This window comes from Dipodomys spectabilis, unplaced genomic scaffold (genome assembly GCF_019054845.1).
Source record: "Dipodomys spectabilis isolate Male_0828 unplaced genomic scaffold, ASM1905484v1 ptg000043l, whole genome shotgun sequence".
Lineage (NCBI taxonomy): Eukaryota > Metazoa > Chordata > Mammalia > Rodentia > Heteromyidae > Dipodomys > Dipodomys spectabilis.
In genome coordinates, this window is record NW_024870720.1 from 26,568,907 (window position 1) to 26,587,284 (window position 18,378).

Below are 18,378 nucleotides of genomic sequence, written 5' to 3' on the forward strand. Positions count from 1 at the left end.
CATACAGAGTTCAGACTTAGGAGTAAAACAGAAAAGTGAACTAAACAGTCGTTTGGAAGAGAAGACTAATCAGATGGCTGCTACCATTAAACAACTGGAACAAAGGTAAAAGTGCTGTTTCTTTTAATTAACAGTTAGGAATGAGAAGGTGCTAGATATTCAGCAAATCAAAAAAAATGAAACTCTTCTAGCCTAAATCAGATGTGCTGATAGAAAGAAAACGAAATTCTATCCTATTATTCTAAGATGTTGTTAAAACATTGTCAGCCTGTATTGGCTTATCTTGGCTATTCTGAACATTAGAAATGAAAGCTTAATTAATTTCGCTCTTGTGTATAACAAGTTGGCTTGCAAGGCTGAAAGAAGTTTGAAATGTGTGTACGTAATCATGTTTTATTGTTCATAACTAAAGCCTTTGAATACTACCACACTACATGATGTAGGGATTCTAAAAGGTATCCTCCAAGGATCTATTCTGGTTCTTTCTCTCCCTTCTTTAGCCCTTTTCTGTCATGTCTCCTATGTCTCTTTTCTCTCTTCTTTTTCCTGAATAGTTGTCTCACTTCCACTGACACCTAGTGTGTGCCTCCACTCTGGCTTCTCTGACTAGCTCTCTCCCACCAGTACTTATGAATTGTGCCCACAACACATCTTCTCTCTAATTCCCTATTTCTTTATCTCTAATATGTTTCTGGGAACTCAGCAGCCAACAGAAATGGCTGAGACTTTAAGATTGAATGCAATGTGACATATTAAGAGCATTCAGTGTTTCCACCTTTATTTTTTATTTTATTTTTATTTTTTGGGTCCGGTCGTGGGGCCTGAACTCTGGGCCTGGGCGCTGTCCCTCAGTTCTTCAGCTCAAGGCTAGCGCTCTACCACTTGAGCCACAGCGCCACTTCAGGCTTTTTTTCTTTTTGCTTATGTGGTGCTGAGGAATCGAACCCAGGGCCTCAGGCATGCAAGGCAAGTGCTCTACCACTGAGCCACCTTCCCAGCCCTGTTTCCACTTTTAATACCAACTTATCACCTCTCTTGAAGTGGAGCAGACTGTACAGAGCTGGAGCAGTCTTTGGACATGCTTTCCGTTTTCCTATCCATCACCCTTCTCTGATAGTTGCACCAATTAGAAATGTCCTTCCCCTTCTCACTTCCTTTTTCTTCAGAAACATTTTTTTTTTTTTTTTTTTTTTTTGGTCGGTCGTGGGGCTTGAACTCTGGGCCTGGGCGCTGTCCCTCAGCTCTTCAGCTCAAGGCGAGCGCTCTACCACTTGAGCTACAGCGCCACTTCCAGTTTTCTGGTGGTTTATTGGATATAGGAGTCTCACGGTCTCTCCTGCCCCGGCTGGCTTTGAACCGAGATCCTCAGATCTCAGCCTCCTAAGTAGCTAGGATTACAGGCGTGAGCCACCAGCACCCAGCTTCAGAAACATTTTTATACATAGGCTGAAATGCCAGCCTTCCTCCAAAAGCTCTTTCTGATACCTCTTCCTGTCTAGAAATAGAGCCCTGCCACTGGATTTGTCACATACTACCTCAAATGTAGAAGGTAGAAATTCTGTATATTTGTGAATGAATGGGTGAATGGGCAACTTTCTTTATTTTGATGTTTCTCAACCTAAACAGGGAAGGTTCTAACAGCTGCTAGCTGTATTTATAAAAGAACGTTAAACCTCTGGTATGAATGACAAATATAAAGATATTTATGTAGGAAAATTACCTAAGTAATTTCTTGCTCATAAGCAATTAGAAGTTTATGATTTAACAAATCATTTTGGGAGGAAGAAAATATTAATGGTTTTAAGGCTCAGCACTATGACATATGATTTGGGTGTCTGTAAGTTATGCTTTTGAAATGTATTAAATTATTTCTCAGTGACTTTTGACTTGGCATTTAAAGCCAAGATTTGAAATAATGACTTATCTGAGTATTAAGCTAACTTATTCTCTTGCTGTTTTTTTGTTTCCCATTTATCCATTTTCTCATCCCTTTTCCACTTCATTATCATTTTTATTTTATTTAGTGAAAAAGATTTGGTGAAACAGGCAAAAACCTTAAATAGTGCGGCAAATAAACTGATCCCCAAACAACATTAGGCATTTTACAGTTGGTCACCTCACAAGTCTGCAGTCACAAATTAATTGGAAAAAGAAGAAATCCAAAAGTTATTTAACCTATATAAACTCTCACCAAAAATTGACTTTGAATTTGTTGGACTTTAAAACAAACCAATTGGATATTGGTTGGGTTTTGTATTATTATTTTCTCCCAGAATTAGAAAATTTGGTATAAGCTCTGATTAAACACTAAAAAAGAAAACTTTAAGAAAATATTTCTAAATTGACTGGCAAATAAAAACACCACTGAAAAAAACCTAGGGAATCAAAGCTGTGTATATATATTAATGATGCCTTTACAACCTAGTCATTACTAATACCAGATTCTAGGTGTGTTGTTCATGTCTGCATTAGCAAGCCTGTTCTGCCATTGCAGTGAGTGTCATGATCTAGAGGTGACTACCATGTGAAACCTGGACTCTTCTAAAGTAGTTGTGTATCTCTTAGGCTGGTACCCCTTTTCACTTTCGTTATATAGTTTTAATCTCCAAGCCAAGGATAAGTACATAGTCTTTCAGTACAGTTCTACGTAACCAAGATTGCTTATAGTGTTTGGTTGGTTTTTGTTTGGGGTTTTTTTGTTTTGTTTTGTTTTGCCTTATGACTTTGGATGAAAAGGAAAGTAGCATCCTTATATTTCTTTAAAGTACATAGAGATAAAGTTAGTAATTAGGTAACTTAGAATATCATAATGTGGAAGCTTGAGAAAACCCTCCTAATATTTATCATCTCTACCTCTGCCACTTTTCTGCAATTCTACTTCCTACTTAGATAGCTCAGAAAGAATAATTTTAATTTAAAAAAAATACTCCTCTCCTAGTTAAAATAAATGCACTATACATTTTTCAGATCTATTCTGCTTTTCCTACTGGAGTAAAAAGGACAAAGTTCAGACATGAGTAATGATTTCCTGCCTGTCATTCCTTATCAACAAACATTTACTTAAAAGTTTCTGCTACTTTTTGTTTGGATGGGGATTTGTTAAAGGTTCTTGGAAACTAATGATTGGTCATTAGGAAATCATTTCAAAATAAGAAATATATAAACAATAAATTGACACTCTGTGTTATTATTTAGTAAAACTAAAATTCCTAGTAGATGTCCACAAGCAATATTAGTAGGGCCTCATTTTCTAAGTGACCACAGATCTAACCCTTTCTAGGCTTTACATTGTAAATAATCGTATAAATACTTCAATTTTTTTTAATGACCCTATGATTTGGGGAGACAGGTTTTTTATACAAGCCTTTACTCCTTCAAAAGGTCTTGACCAGATATTTGAGGGGTTTTTTGCTTTTTTTTTTTTTTTCATTTAATATAATTTGCAGCATTTCAGCTGCGAAGGTGGGGCACCAAATCCCTTTGCTTCCAGCTCTTGAAATTCTCTACCATCTTCTTGACAAAACCAGAATAAGAAAGTGAGATCAATTTTATGTGTGTTTTGGGTCCTTGCACTGACATAGTCAAAGAGCATTTGTTAGAAACAACTTCATGGAAGATCCCGTGCTCTTGAACTTATTTTAGATCTTATAATTTTGCACCTGTATAAATAAATAAAGCTTTTATTGCATTCTTATCTTCATTAACCTTTTGTGGTGATAAGTGGCCTTTTCTATGAGCATTTGGAAGGAATAATCATTAAAACTTTAAAGACAACACATAGCATGCTTCTAAGTTACATTATATAAAGCCCTAAATGTTTCACTTTCAAAAACATTAATTATAGGTGCCAAGTTAGCAAGATGTTTAGAAGAAAACATCTATTAGAACCTTCCAAAGATATGGTCAGGAGTCTTATGAGCCCCAGTTCTTTGTCTGCTTGGTCACACCACTTGGTAGGAATGGACAGGGACAAGACAGCCCTCTGATAAAAGCTTTTCCCTATGTAATAACCTTAGGCCTGGGTACAGGTTGATATATTATGTACTATGAGTTAATAACATGTGATTTAGGAAATGGACCAGAAAAATACTATAATTCTTCATATAAGAAGGTAGTTACCCTTTTGCAAGCTCCAATTGTGTGTGAAAAACAGAAATATAAAGTACCAAACATATTAGGAAATAACATACGAAAAAAGTAGGTTAAATTTAATTACTACGTACTTGAGGTTGGCTCTGGATATGGATTTTCTAATAAGAAGTGATGTTTATTGTTTATCATCTAATGGCTGTAAACTGTAGTACTAGAATAAAAAAAAGTGAAAAATCAGCTTTTCCTCTGCCTGCTTCACCTTCATCTTACTTTTCTCTAGAATTTACTTCTTTGCCATCTTTTTTTTTTCTTCCCATAATTTCTTCCCCCATGTCTTACAAAGTTTTTTGTTTTTTTTTTCCCCCTTCATCCCTTCTTCTTTGGGTTATTTTGTGTTGTGAACATGGTCTTCCTCCCCACTGTGGCTTTTGTTTTTTATCACAAGTTCATATGGCTCACACCCAGATTGCGCCAGGCTGAGCGAGGCCGACAGTCTGCTGAGTTGGACAACCGGCTCTTCAAACAGGACTTTGGAGACAAGATCAACAGCCTACAGCTGGAAGTGGAGGAGCTCACGAGGCAGCGGTGAACAGAGGGCAACTTGAGCTGACTGGGTGGTCATGGGTAATGCTAATGCTAGACAGAGGGACCTCAGTTCCTAACAACCATCTCAACTCTGTCTTTTCAATGTCGCCTCCCTGGACCTGGAATCAGAAAGCTTCCCTTCTATCAACATTCCCAAGATCCTGATTAAAGAATTAATAATCAGCCCAGCCATGGTAGTGGTTCATGCCTATCACGCCTGTAATTAATACTAGCTACTCAGGAGAAAGACATCGGGAAGATGTTAGATCAATGCCAACATGGGCAAAAAATTTGCTAGACTATCTACAAAAATAACCAGTAAAATGCAAGGATGTAGTCATGGCTCAAGTAGTAAGAGTGCTAGCCAAGCCTGCAAGCCAAGCAAGTTCAAAGCCCTGAGTTCAAACTCCAGTACTGCCAAAAAAAAAATAAATTGTGAGAATTAGGAATTCGATGCTATGCAAGGTGGCAAACACATATATATAATCCCAGCATTTAAAGAGGCTGAGACAGGAAAATCTTGAGTTCAAAGCTAGCCTAGGGTACGTAGTAAGACCTTGACAAAAAAAAGAAGAAGAAAGGGAATTAGATCCCAAAGTTCCAGATAGTTACTAATACAGAACTCTTCACATACTGTCACTTCTAATGTCTTTGCATTAACCCTTTGAATAGGTGATACTTTCAGATAGAATGAAAGCTTAGAAATGCTGACTATATCCCAGCTCTCACAATTAAGCTGCAACATTATTACTTAAAAATCACTTTGACTCCAGCCTGTAAATACTTTTCCATATCTCTCTCTCAAATGTCACTCATTTCTGTTCTGAAGCCATTGCCTTTACATAGAATTATGCTGGATATAAAGCACATGGGTACTAAGAACTAGTGGTTGAGAGTGTGAATGGAAATTCACTACATAACTATAAAGAAAGACTAGCTTATGAAATAGAACCCCATATTTGTTACTGTATCTAGCTGAAAACATGTAAAGATGATCAAGTTTGGCAAATACTAGTTGTCACTCAGATTATTATAACTATTCATAATGTTGAACCTCTGGCACTGGCTGATCCTAAATTTTATTCTTAATTCAAGAAAATTTAAGCATGTTTTATGTTTCTCGGCATTATTGGTTTTATTGTATTTTAGTACTATACAGTTTAGTACTTCATATGCTCTGGTAACTTTTTATTCATCAAGTATTTAAACTTAATTGCTGGACTTTAAGGAAAGGATTTAGGGAAGTGCCGCTGTGACTCAAGTGGTAGAGTGCTAGCCTTGAGCTGAAGAGCATAAGGACAGCGCCCAGGCCCAGAGTTCAAGCCCCACAACTAACAACAACAAGAACAACAACAAAAAAGGATTTAGCTATTTTCAGAAAATAATGTACACAGAAATAAAACTTCATTCTTTCCCTCTCCAATTTATCCCAGGAACCAGCTTGAGTTAGAACTAAAACAAGAAAAGGAAAGAAGGTTACAAATCAACAAGAGCATCCCAGGAAAAGGATCACAGAAGCCAGAATACAAGACGGTAATGTTTATTTTTCTCTTACTCATTTACTTTATTGAAACTTTTAGAGGCTACTTTAATGGACCTGTCAGTTTTCATTCATATTTCTGCAGCCTTGAGAATACAGACAGCAAACTTGAAACATGGCTAGTATTTTTTAATAATACCATATAATTATCCCAACCCTGAATTTCACTTTAAAAGAATTTTTTCAAATGTGGATTTGCTTCTTTATACCTTTTCTCTAAAACTAACACAAAAATAAATACTAAAGGAGCTTCTTGTTTTGGTTCCTGGGCTGCAACTGGGTCTGAGCGCTATCCCTTAGCTTTATCACTCAAGGTTAGCACTCAACCACCTAAAGTATAGCTCCACTTCTAGCTTTTTTGGTGGTTAGAGATAAGAATATCACTGGCTTTTCAAACTGCGATTCTCAGACCTCAGCTGCCTGAGAAGCAAGAATTACAGGCAGGAGTCAGTAACTCCAGCTTATGTAGAATGGTTCAGAGCAGAAATTGAAATATCTATACCATAGCCTTGAAAAGAGAGAACTCTAGCACATGTGGTGGTGAAAAAGCTAAACCTTATTAGGAAGGGAAAATGAACAATAATAACCCAATCTCTTCTAATAATGAAGTCTGTCAAATATAAACACAGAAATTGCTTCTTTTATATAATTACACATAACAAAGTAGGACTACTTATAAGCTCCTAATTTAAATCCCAGAGTATAGTGCTAATTAGATGAGTATAAAGGGAATCCTAAATATAGATTTGTTGTATAGTTCCCATTACCATTTAAAATGTCCAAAAATCTATTCATTTCGGGAATATGAGGTCTAATTAAAATCTTGACCTCTCTTTATTTTTCCAGAAAAAATTTTTAAGTTTTTCAATACTAAATTGTTCTGTAATCAGGCATTTAGGAGGTTATTTATTAGCCTCTCTTTCTTGATACATGAGTGGTCTAAGAACAAACAGTCTTTTGAACGTAGATGGACAGAAGTTCAATTAGGCAAGTTTGTTTGTATGCACCACTGTAAGACTTCAGTCCTAAAAGCTGCCCAGGTAGGGATTAACAGCAATGGTAGAAGTGCACTGGAACTTCATGTTGGATCTTCAGAGAAGAGCATTTCCTGAATTGCTTAGGTTATATATGTCGCCAGGACATTGGGGCATCTATTTGATTGAATGCCTAGGGAATCACAAAGTCAGTTGGATGTCATGCTTCATTTTACCAGCCTTTCAGAGTTCAGTCAGGAAATATGTATATTTCTGCTCAGAACTGTTATCCTGAACTTACTTTATGAGTAAATAGGCTATATTCTGAATTTTTTTTGAATTTCACAAACAGAATATCAACTCTAAAATAACATTGCAAACTCTATCAGAATAGTTAAGAAATTATTTGGAGCAGAGGATGGGAAGACGTGTGAAAGTTAGATCTGCTCCCTAATGAAAAAGCTCCTCAGCTTTCTACTAAGTTGTTCTGCAAGAAAATACCTGCAGTATCTTCATAGTGTAATATCCTGAGTAATTAATAAATTGGGTCGTTTTCTTTTGGCAGGATGGAAAGCACAAAATTCAAGAGGAAAATGTTAAGTGCCTGGAAGAAGGCCACAGGTGCTTCTTAATGAACTGTTAATTATTCTATGAAGTCTTTTAGGGACAGAGTTTGGAAACGGAGCTTTTTTAAAAAAGAAATTATTGTAAAGGTGATGTACAGAGGGGTTATAGTTACACAAGTCAGGTAGTGAGTACATTTCTTTTTGAATATTATTACCCCCTCCCTCATTTTCTCCCACTTTTTCCCCTTCCAACCAACTCTCTCCCCTCAATTTGTATAGTTCATTTCCAACATAGTGTCTAGTGAAGAGGGAGCTTTTGATATACAGACCAGACTCTGATTGATAACATAGAGACTTGGGGGGGGAGGGGGGGCAGTTGTGAGGCTTAAACTCAGTGCCTGGTGCTAACCCTGAGCTCTTTTGCTCGAGGCTAACACTACCACTTTGAGCTACAGTTCCACTTCCAGTTTTTGAGTGGTTAATTGGAGATAAGAGTTTCATGGGAACTTTTTTGCTTGGGCTGGCTTTGAACCATGATCCTCAGCCTCCTGTGTAGCTAGGATTACAGATGCAAGCCACCAGCACCTAGCTCCAGAGAGACATTTTGAAGGGAAAGTAAATAAATAGTGGGGGATAGAGTAAGTAAATAGTGGTGTGGGGAAACTACTGTACATGCTACTGTGTGGTGGAAAAACATAAATATACATTCAGGACATCAATATGTGATGAGTTGTAACAAATGCACTACTCTGCCGTGCACCTGTGGCTCACGCCTGTAATCCTAGCTACTGAGGAGGCTAAGATCTGAGGATCACGGTTCAAAGCCAGCCTGGGCAGGAAAGTCCTTGAGACTCTTATCTCCAACTAACCACCAGAAAACCAGAAGTGACGCTGTGGCTCAAGCGGTAGAGCACTAGCCTTGAGCTGAAGAGCTCAGGGTGAGCACCCAGGCCCAGAGTTGAAGCCCCATAACCGACCAAAAATCAAAACAAATGTACCACTTTGGTGCAGCATGTTGGTAAAAGCAGGCGGGAGGGGGCTGCAGGGATATATGGGAAATCTATACTTTGTATTCACTTTTGCTGTGAACTTAAAACTGCTCTAAAATTAAGTATTTTAGAGGGGGAGAATAGTGATGAGAAGAGATGCCAGAAGAGTTTTGAGAAAACTGTACAGTGTCATCCACTTTGGACATGTGTCTCTGTCCAGGCTTGACACCTTCAATATGTAATATGTCACATTTGCTCTATCCAGAGCAAAGTTAGTTATTGATGAAGTAAACTACACAGTCCAACATTAGGCTGATTATGTGGGTCCTTATTCTATATACCTTCTTGATTCCAAGGTCAGAATGTGTTCAACGTTTTTTAATTTTGCTTTCAAAAACATAGCTATACATGCTATACGTGCCCAGAAGTAATATGAGTTTGAGACCAGCCTGGGCTATGTAACAAAACCATGTATCAAGGGCTGGGAAGGTGGCTCAGTGGTAGAGCGCTTGCCTTGCATGCCTGAGGCCCTGGGTTCGATTCCTCAGCACCACATAAGCAAAAAGAAAAAAGCCGGAAATGGCCCTGTGGCTCAAGTGGTAGAGCACTAGCCTTGAGCTGAAGAGCTGAGGGACAGTGCCCAGGCCCAGAGTTCAGGCCCCACGACCAGACCCCCTCCCACCCCCCCAAAAAAAAAACCATGTATCAAGAAAAAAAATAAGACTTAATGCAGGACCAAACTTAAACATCTAACTGTAGGTCACATAGGAAGGGAGTTAGAAATGCTCTATTAAACCATTCAGGTGCCTTTCATGATCAGCTTAGTTCCAGAATAAAATGAGTCATTTACTGGAACAGTCTGACTGTCTATATTCAATGTCAAGTTCTGGGAATAAGTGACAATATTTCTTGTTCTATCTGTAATTGTGCTCTGCAGTTTAGAACATTTAACATTCACTCCTTATAAATTTAATTCTTCTTACAAAAGTAAAAGCAATGTGGTGGCTCACACCTGGTAGAAAAAGCTATTAAAATATAAGGAAAAAAGCCACTGTAGTTTTACATGTTCGGAAACAAATACTGCTGCCTTGGTAGTAAAAAAGAAGCATAAAATTTAATTTCAAGTGTATTTAAATGGGAACCATAATGTAGACCAAGGATCAGATTTTAGTAAAATTGTAACAGCCAAAATTTCCAAGATCTGTGGGCACCAGTGGCTCATGCCTGTAATCCTAGCTACTCGGGAGGCTGAGATCTGAGGATCATGGTTCAAAGCCAGCTAGGGCAAGAAATCTGTGAGACTCTTATCTCCAATTTAAGGGGGGAGGGGCTCAGAAAAAGCCAGAAGTGGTGGTGGTGTGGCTCAAGTGGTAGAGCACTAGTCTTCAGGACAAACAGGCTCAGGGTGTTGCTTGACAGTTTTTGTCTTCTGGGCACTTACTGACATATGTTACTATTATTTCTCCTTTATAGGCTACACTCACTCCCTACAGATGAACAGCAGGTAACTTGTGTATAAATTAACAAGTTGGTGTCCTGAGCTTAGGCACTATGGGAGACAGCATGGGAGGAGTATGACAAAGACAAGTATAGTATAAGAAAGACAAGCTACTGTGTCTGGTTCATCTCTGTAACTTACCTATTAGAAAATGAAACATGCCTGGTGTTCTTAGCATTCTCAAAGGCAAAGTGAGATGAGAGATGGAGTAGGTTTTAAAATCCGCTCCCTCTTCCCCCACCCCCCACTTGACTCAGCCTCAAGCTTTTTCTGCATGGATTACTTTTGAGATAGCGTCTTGCTTCTTCTTTGCATGTACTCCTGGACTGTAACTCATCCATTTTAGGTTTCTTGTCATAGCTGTGATGACACGTGCACACCACCACACACACATCTTTTCCTGAGTAGCCAGGCCCAGCCTGGCCTGACACCTCCTCCCAATGTCAGCCTCCTTAGTATAGCTAAGATTACAGGCATGAGCCACCAGATTCTGGCAAACATTTTCCTTTTTACTTCTGTATGCTTAGATTTTCCTTTTAGAAATAAAACCATATTAATTTTATTCTTCTAGCTTTTATTTATTTTATTTTTTGGGGGGGGGGTCCAGTTGTGGGGCCTGAACTCTAGGCCTGGGCGCTGTCCCTCAGCTCTTCAGCTCAAGGCTAGGGCTCTACCACTTGAGCCACAGCACCACTTCCGGCTTTTTTCTTTTTGCTTATGTGGTGCTGAGGAATCGAACCCAGGGCCTCATGCATGCAAGGCAAGTGCTCTACCACTGAGCCACCTTCCCAGCCCCTAGCTTTTAGTTTTTATAAGATTATTACAGTTACAAGTAATAAGGTGCCAGGACTATGTGTAATTTGTTTCTCCATTACAAATAGTAAGTATAATAGTTAATTTTAAAAAAAAATTATCACGGGGCACTGGTGGCTCACACCTGTAATTCCAGCCACTCAGGAGTCTGAGATCTGAGGATCATGGTTGATAGCCAACCTGGACAGGAAAGGCATAGACTTTTTATTTCCAACTAACCACCAGAAAACCCGAAGTGGCGCTGTGGTTCAATGTGGTAGAGTGCTAGCCTTGAGCAAAAAAAAAAACGCTCAGACAGTGCTAGGGCCCTGAATGCAAGCCCCATGACCGACAAAAATAAATAAAAGTATCTTAAAGCGCATAGTCTAAAAGCATTCATGTTTCTGGTACTAAAGGAAATTAAACTGGATCGTTGTGTGGTTTAGGATTTGCTAATGCCCTCTGAAAAGCCACAGATGTGTCAACTGTGCCAAGAAGATGGCAGCCTAACAAAGGTAACTGATGAGAAATGAGCAGATTCTTCATGGGATGTGCACTGCACCAGGCACTGACATAAGAGCATGAAGGACAGAGAGTGGGGCGGAAGGCCAAGGGAACCAAGCATTTACTGTGACTTTGTCAGTCACGGTAATTCACATCAGCAAATCAGCTACACACACACACACACACACACACACACACACACACACTATTGTGTATCATGTGCCATTCCATGTACTGGAGAAGAGTGATAAAGTAGCCAAACACACACACACACACACACACACACACACACACACACACACACACACACACACACACTATTGTGTATCATGTGCCATTCCATGTACTGGAGAAGAGTGATAAAGTAGCCAAACTCCCTTTTTTTTATTGTGAAAATACTGTACAGAGGGGTTACAATTACATGGGCAAGGTAATGAGTACATTTCTTATCAAGCATTGTTGCCTCCTCCTGTTTCCCCTTCCCATCCCTTCCCATTTCCCACCCCCATCCCCTTAACCCCCCAACCCCCACCCCCGCCAAAGTTGTAAAGTTCATTTTTCGACATAACGTCTTGTACATCTCATTGTTGCAATGGGTCCACCTGTATCCCTATTTAAACAATCCATACTCCCTCTCTTGTGAGCCTGTACCACCATTTAATAGATGGCCAGTTTCCAGCTTTCAGCCCTTGTTCCTTCTAGTATTTCATCCTGCTCAGAACAGAGGGACATGAGCCCTTCACGCTACAGGATCTGTTTTCCTCAGTGTCCTCCAGGGTCTCTGCCTGAGTACTTTCCCAGAGTGTTACCATAGAGTAGACAGAGCCAAGAAAGTATTCAGAAAGAAACAGGGCCCTCCATAGCTGGCACTGTCTTATTGATGCTAATACCACCCCCCCCCCCCCCCGGTGCCTGCATGGTGCCCACTTCTTATATTGTATACAAATAAGTAATAAGTGCTTAGACATGTATACAGGTTCTGGATCATAACTTCACATCACTGTTTCTGATCATGCTGAATTTTGACAATCAAAATATGACCTAATCTTTAGATAAGTGAACTGCCTTAATATATTTGAAAGTTAAAATTACATAAATATGTTCTAAAATAGAATAAAATACTAATCTAATTCCTACTTTACTCCTCTAAGTCATGAAGAACAATTTCCAAAACAACTTCACTAGAGGAAGTCTTTGACTTTTCAAAGTAACACTGTTCCCCTATGATTCTCTTAAGACTAAAACAAGAGGATCTCAAGTTTGAGGCCAGCCTGGGTTACATAGTGAGACCCTGTTTAAAAGAAAAACTGTGACACTCCCCTCCCCCCACCATTCACAGGGGAAATAATTCTTCACACCATTGCTGCCTTGCCAGCCACTGACCATGACACACAGTGTGAGTTATAAAGAGGCCAGTCTCCCTGTAAATGTAGAAAAGCAAATGGGATCCTCGGAGTATTTATCATATGCCTCCTATACAATGCTTCTTATATCTTAATGTTTCCCTCTTACCTCTACTTTTTCTTGTAGAATGTGTGTAAGAACTGCAGAGGAACATTCTGTAATGCCTGCTCAACAAATGAATTGCCTCTTCCTTCCAGTATCAAGCCTGAAAGAGTTTGCAACCCCTGTCACACACAGCTGATGAAGCAGTATTCCACCAGCCCATCCTAAGTCTGGAGGCCAAGACCTGGACCAAACCGTTCATGCAGGACTAACTTCTACCTTTGTTAGCTATCAAGACCCTCAAAAGCCCAGTCCTTAGAATCAAATGGAGTTCATAGGAAATAAACCTATTAACTTAAAGGAAGTTGATTTAAGTAAACCAGGTCCAGGGAGAAAAGGCAGGGTAGTTACTTGGTTGAGCCTTTCTTTTCTAAATCAAGCCCAATTTGAAGGGTTCATTTTATGGTCTGTCATGACCAGTGATAATGACATAATAGTAAAGAGTCACAGAAGATAATAAAAAGGGGCTGAAATTGTAGCCCAGTGGTAGAGCACTTGCCTTGCATGCATAAGGCCCCAAGTACAATCTCCAGCATCACACAAAAGAAAAAAAAATCATCTCCCTCTACTCTATTTGCAGCTTTAAAAGGTAGGAAGATAAAAATGACAAATGTTATCTATTTATCCAGGTGCTGCTAGACATAAAGATTGCTTCCTCTTTATTCCCATCAACTACCTCTTTAAAATCTCTCTACCAAACTGTGAACCTACACTCAGGGAAAAAAAATTAAAATAGAGCCTGAATGTATTAAAAACAATATTGTAATATATTGTAATTTCAGGACCAGCATTTTCTGATCTAGGTTTGCAAGTGTTCTCACCATTAAGTATGAATAAACATTTGGTTATTTTGCCATTTAATAACTTGAAAATACTCCCCTCTTCAAAAAAGAGCCATCTCTCTTCCCAGTCCCTCTATATCATAAAAGCAGAAGAGTTTGTCTTTTGCAAATAGATATAGATTAAAGCAGGTTTAATTTGTTGATGGCTAAGAACAGCTCAATATTTATTAAAGTGTTTCTTTAATAAGGAAATTTTTCTTGAAACCAAAGATCAGAACTGGTAGGTAAGTTATTAAGTTCTATATGAGAGGATATTCTGTGGAAAAAGTAGAGAATACACTCAGCAAAGGAAGGAAAAAAGTGACATGCTCTTTTGATTATGTTCTATGTCTAAATTAAAATTCCAATTAAGAGCTGAGAAGATTCTGTGACTGGTTTAGAATTCTGGGGTAGAAACCTCCTGGAACCATGTTATTTGATAAATTCTGTCTCCTACAAAAAGCCTGGGAAACAGTTGTTCTTCCATGAGCCTGGCCTGTTAGTTGGTTAAGTTTTAAGAGTACTTGGGGAAAATAAAAGTAATAATCCAAGTCAGTTTGTTGACTCTATTCCTTTAAGTATACTTGTTCTGAGTTTCATTGCTTTTGGCTCCTACATGAACAAGCACTGTTTGATATATAACGGAGCTGAGAGATGGCAAAATAGGGATTATCCCAAATTGGCAAAAGTTATTAGTTTTAAGTTAAAGTGAAAAGAGCCATCTCTGTAACATGCTATAAAACTACAGTAAGTGAAACATAGTGGAGACCCGAAGGAATATCTTATACTACAGTCAAGTGATTTTGGACACGGTGTCAATACCACTGTGGGGGGAAGGTGCCCTCCTTAACAAATGATGGCAGAAAAATGGGATATCCACATAGATAAAACTGAAGGAACTGGAGGTGTGGCTAAGTTGGTAAAGTGCCTGCCTTGAGAGAAAAATGCCAAGCAAGAGTTTAAAATGCTGAGTTCAAGCTCCAGTATCAGAATGACAACAACATCTTGTACTCGTGAACTGACATGTTGAATAATTACCCCTCTGTACAACTTTTTAAGTATAATTTTAAAAAAGAAAATAGCTAGGTGCTGGTGGTTCACGCCTATAAATCCTAGCTACCTCAGGAGGCTGAGATCTGAGGATCATAGTTTGAAACCAGCACAGGAACTACCAATTAATTACCAAAATTCCAGGAGTAGCATTTTGTTTAGCCTTGAGGGGTAAAAAAAGGGGGAACTAAAGTTCAACATTTATAACAAATACAAATGTGAGACAGACCAAAAACCTAAATGGAAGTACTAGAATCCCGAAACTTTATTTTTTATTTTTTGCCAGTCCTGGGGCTTGAACTCAGGGCCTGGACACTGTCCCTGAGCTGCTTTTGCTCAAGGCTACCAGTCTACCACTTGGGTTACAGCGCCATTTCCAGCTTTTTCTGTGTATGTGGTACTTAGGAATGGAACCCAGGGCCTCATGCATGCGAGGCAAGCACTCTACCACTGAGCCACCTCCCCAGCCGGAGAGTGAAACTCTTAAAGATGAGAAAAAGAGCTGGCAGAATGGGTCAAGTGGTAAAGTGCCTGCCTAGCAAATGGAGGGCCCTGAGTATCCAACTACATACAGTACTGAAAAAGGGGAGAGAGGTTTAAAAGCTTCAAGACATTGGATCTGGTAATGATTTCTTGGACATGTCACCAAAAATATAAACAAGAAAACTGAAAAATATTTTCAGTAAAGAGCTGGGTGCCAGCAGCTCATGCCTATAATCCTAAACCACTCTCAGGAGGCTGAGATGTGAGGATCACGGTTCGAAGCCAGCCTGGGCAGGAAAGTCAGTGAGACTCATCTCCAATTAACCAGAAAAGTAGTAGTGGTGCTGTGGCTCAAAGTGGTAGAGCACTAGCCTTGAGCAAAAGAGCTGAGGGAAAGTGCCCAAGCCCTGAGTTCGAGCCTGACGACAGAAAAACAAGTAAAAACTTGTGCAAATGGTAGTACTTGGGAAGACACATGAAGACAAAGCTTAAGACCAGGCTGGGCTATCTCAAACATAAGAAAAATTTAAAAAACAAAACTTGTTCATCAAAGACATGCTCAACAATGAAAAGGCAACCCAAGAACTTTAAGTTTTAAAACTGCTAAAGAATAGCGTACATATCACAAAGGACACACACTTTAAAAATTCAACGAGAAGGGGCTGGGAAGGTGGCTCGGTGGTAGAGCGCTTGTCTTGCATGCTTGAGGCCCTGGGTTCGATTCCTCAGCACCACATAAGCAAAAAGAAAAAAGCCAGAAGTGGCGCTGTGGCTCAAGTAGAGCGCTAGCCTTGAGCTGAAGAGCTGAGGGACAGCGCCCAGGCCCAGAGTTCAGGCCCCACAACCGGACCCAAAAATAAATTAAAAAAAAAAAAAAATTCAATGAGAAAAGCAAAGTGCTTGACAACTATCACAGAAAAGATAAGCAGAAATTCCACACGCATAAGCTAAACACCAGTGATCTCATTAGAGAAGTGTACATCAAAACCACAATAAAATTCTATTGTATACATTAGAATGTATACAAAATCAATTCATAAAATAGAAACTGGAACCTCAGTATGCTGTTGGTGGGAATGGAAATAGACAGCTTTTTTGCTTTTGAGACAGGGTCTTGCTTTGCAGCTCTGGCTGGTATAGAATTCACACTATAGCCCAGGCTGGTCTCAAATGTATAATTCTGCCTCGCAAGTGCTACAATTTTAAGCCATGATACCCAGCTCACTGGCAACTTCTTAAAAAAAAAAAAACAACAACACAACAAAATACAGACTAACCAGCAAAACAGTGTAAAGCATCAAGGCACCAGTGACTGGCCCCTGGCATCCTTGCTAATGATGGCTGAAGGCTGGGCAAAGTTCAAAGTCAGACCAGCAGAAATGGCTGCAATTCTGTCTCCAATTAACCAGCAAAAAGCTGGGCTAGAAGAAAGGCTCAAATGGTAGAACATCTATCTACCTATAAATACAAGGCCTTGTGTTCAAACTCCATACCACACCTGGTTCACACCTATAATCCTAGCTTCAAGAGGCTGCCTAGGGCAGGAAAGTCCATGACTTATGTCCAATTCACCACCAAAAAGCCAGAAGTGCAGCTGTGGTTCAAATAGTAGAGCACTAGCTCTACTAAAACAACAACAACGAAAAAATACGAAAAAACACTATTGAAAGAAACAGCTCAACAGACGTATCAATTGTGAGGGAAAGCAAAAGCACAAAATATCACATAAGGCTGAAATTACAGACTGACATCAAATGTTACAGGCATATTTGGAACTCTGGGAATGTGAAACAGGGCGACATTTTTGGTAATAAAATTTAAAATATGTCAGCTTACAACTCAGGATGGTCTACTCCTAAGTTCTGAAAGAAATTAAAATGTTAAGTGCGCAAAAAGGATTGCAAGATATTCATAGCAACTTTATTCAGGCCCAGCAACTGTTCGCCTAACAAGAAAAAGGAAAAACTGGCATACTCATACAGTGAATTTTACTCAAGGACTAAAGAAAACAAAGGACATTTGGATGAATCTCAAACATGCTGAATGAAATAATATATATCTTATAATTCCATTAATTCTAGAACAGGCAAAACTAATTAAAGGTCCACAAAATCCTAACAGTGGTTGGTTGTCTGCAAGGGGAGAAGAGAAGGGATAGGAGAGGTGCAGGAATTTTGACTAGACAAAGTTAGCTTTCTGATGTAATAGAACCATGCCATAGCTTCCTTGAGGGGTTAGATTACAGGGCTGTGACATCTAAACTCATCAAAAGATACGTTAACATTTGTGTGTCTTACTCTAAATTTTCCTTTGAGAAAAAAAACTCTAGTCACGACACGTATGCCAGAAACTTTAGAGCCAAGAATATATGCCTACACCTTTCACATAGAAGACAGTATAATGTGTGGACAGGTACATGAGATAATATGGCCAAACATTACTTACAGAACATAAGTGATGAATAAAAGGCTTAGTGATTATTCAAATTTTACACATTTTTTTTATTTAAAAAAAAATGTCTCAGAAAAAAAAAATGTCTCAGGAGAATACCTATTTTAGTACACAATTGCAATGTAAAAGATTTTTAGGTCCTGAGTTAAAGAAAAAGTTTTTAACTTGAGATTTCAGATAATTGGTTACAAGAAATAGTTTTAGGAAACAACATTTTAAAGTACTTTTTTTTTTAAAGATGCACACTGAAATATTTAATAATGAAATAATGCTATTTAAGATTTGCTTTAAAACAGGTAGATATGATGGCATGCACCTATACGCCCAGCTACTTGGGCAGCTGACACACAATCACTTTAGCCCAGGAGTTAGGAGACGGCAAGAAAGTGAAGTTCAACCTCGTCTCTTTTGCTTTGCTTATTTTTCAGACAGGGTCTTCATAGAATAGACCAGACTGGCCTTGAACTTGTGACCTTCCCACCATAGCCTCCCAAGTACTAGGATTACAGACACGGTTCACCATAGGC

At 39.0% G+C, this 18,378-nt stretch overlaps 1 protein-coding gene across 11 annotated transcripts in view; it reads left to right on the forward strand.

Moving 5' to 3' along the window:
- Window positions 1–13,732, forward strand: part of Rufy3 (RUN and FYVE domain containing 3) — a 75,439-nt gene extending 61,707 nt beyond the window's left edge. For 2 of the 11 annotated variants that reach the window (XM_042678120.1, XM_042678122.1), the window contains exons 12-18: window positions 8–105; window positions 4,558–4,677; window positions 6,111–6,210; window positions 7,757–7,812; window positions 10,220–10,250; window positions 11,483–11,551; window positions 13,071–13,732. In XM_042678120.1, the coding sequence (XP_042534054.1) occupies window positions 8–105; window positions 4,558–4,677; window positions 6,111–6,210; window positions 7,757–7,812; window positions 10,220–10,250; window positions 11,483–11,551; window positions 13,071–13,214 (618 nt within the window). In that variant the 3' untranslated portion in view covers window positions 13,215–13,732. Of the gene's footprint in view, window positions 1–7; window positions 106–2,024; window positions 2,297–4,537; window positions 4,811–6,110; window positions 6,211–7,756; window positions 7,813–10,219; window positions 10,251–11,452; window positions 11,552–13,070 lie in introns of those variants that run through there. The other 9 variants (XR_006147231.1, XM_042678121.1, XM_042678123.1 and 6 more) reach the window with 9 other exon arrangements.
- Window positions 13,733–18,378: the final 4,646 nt, after the last annotated feature.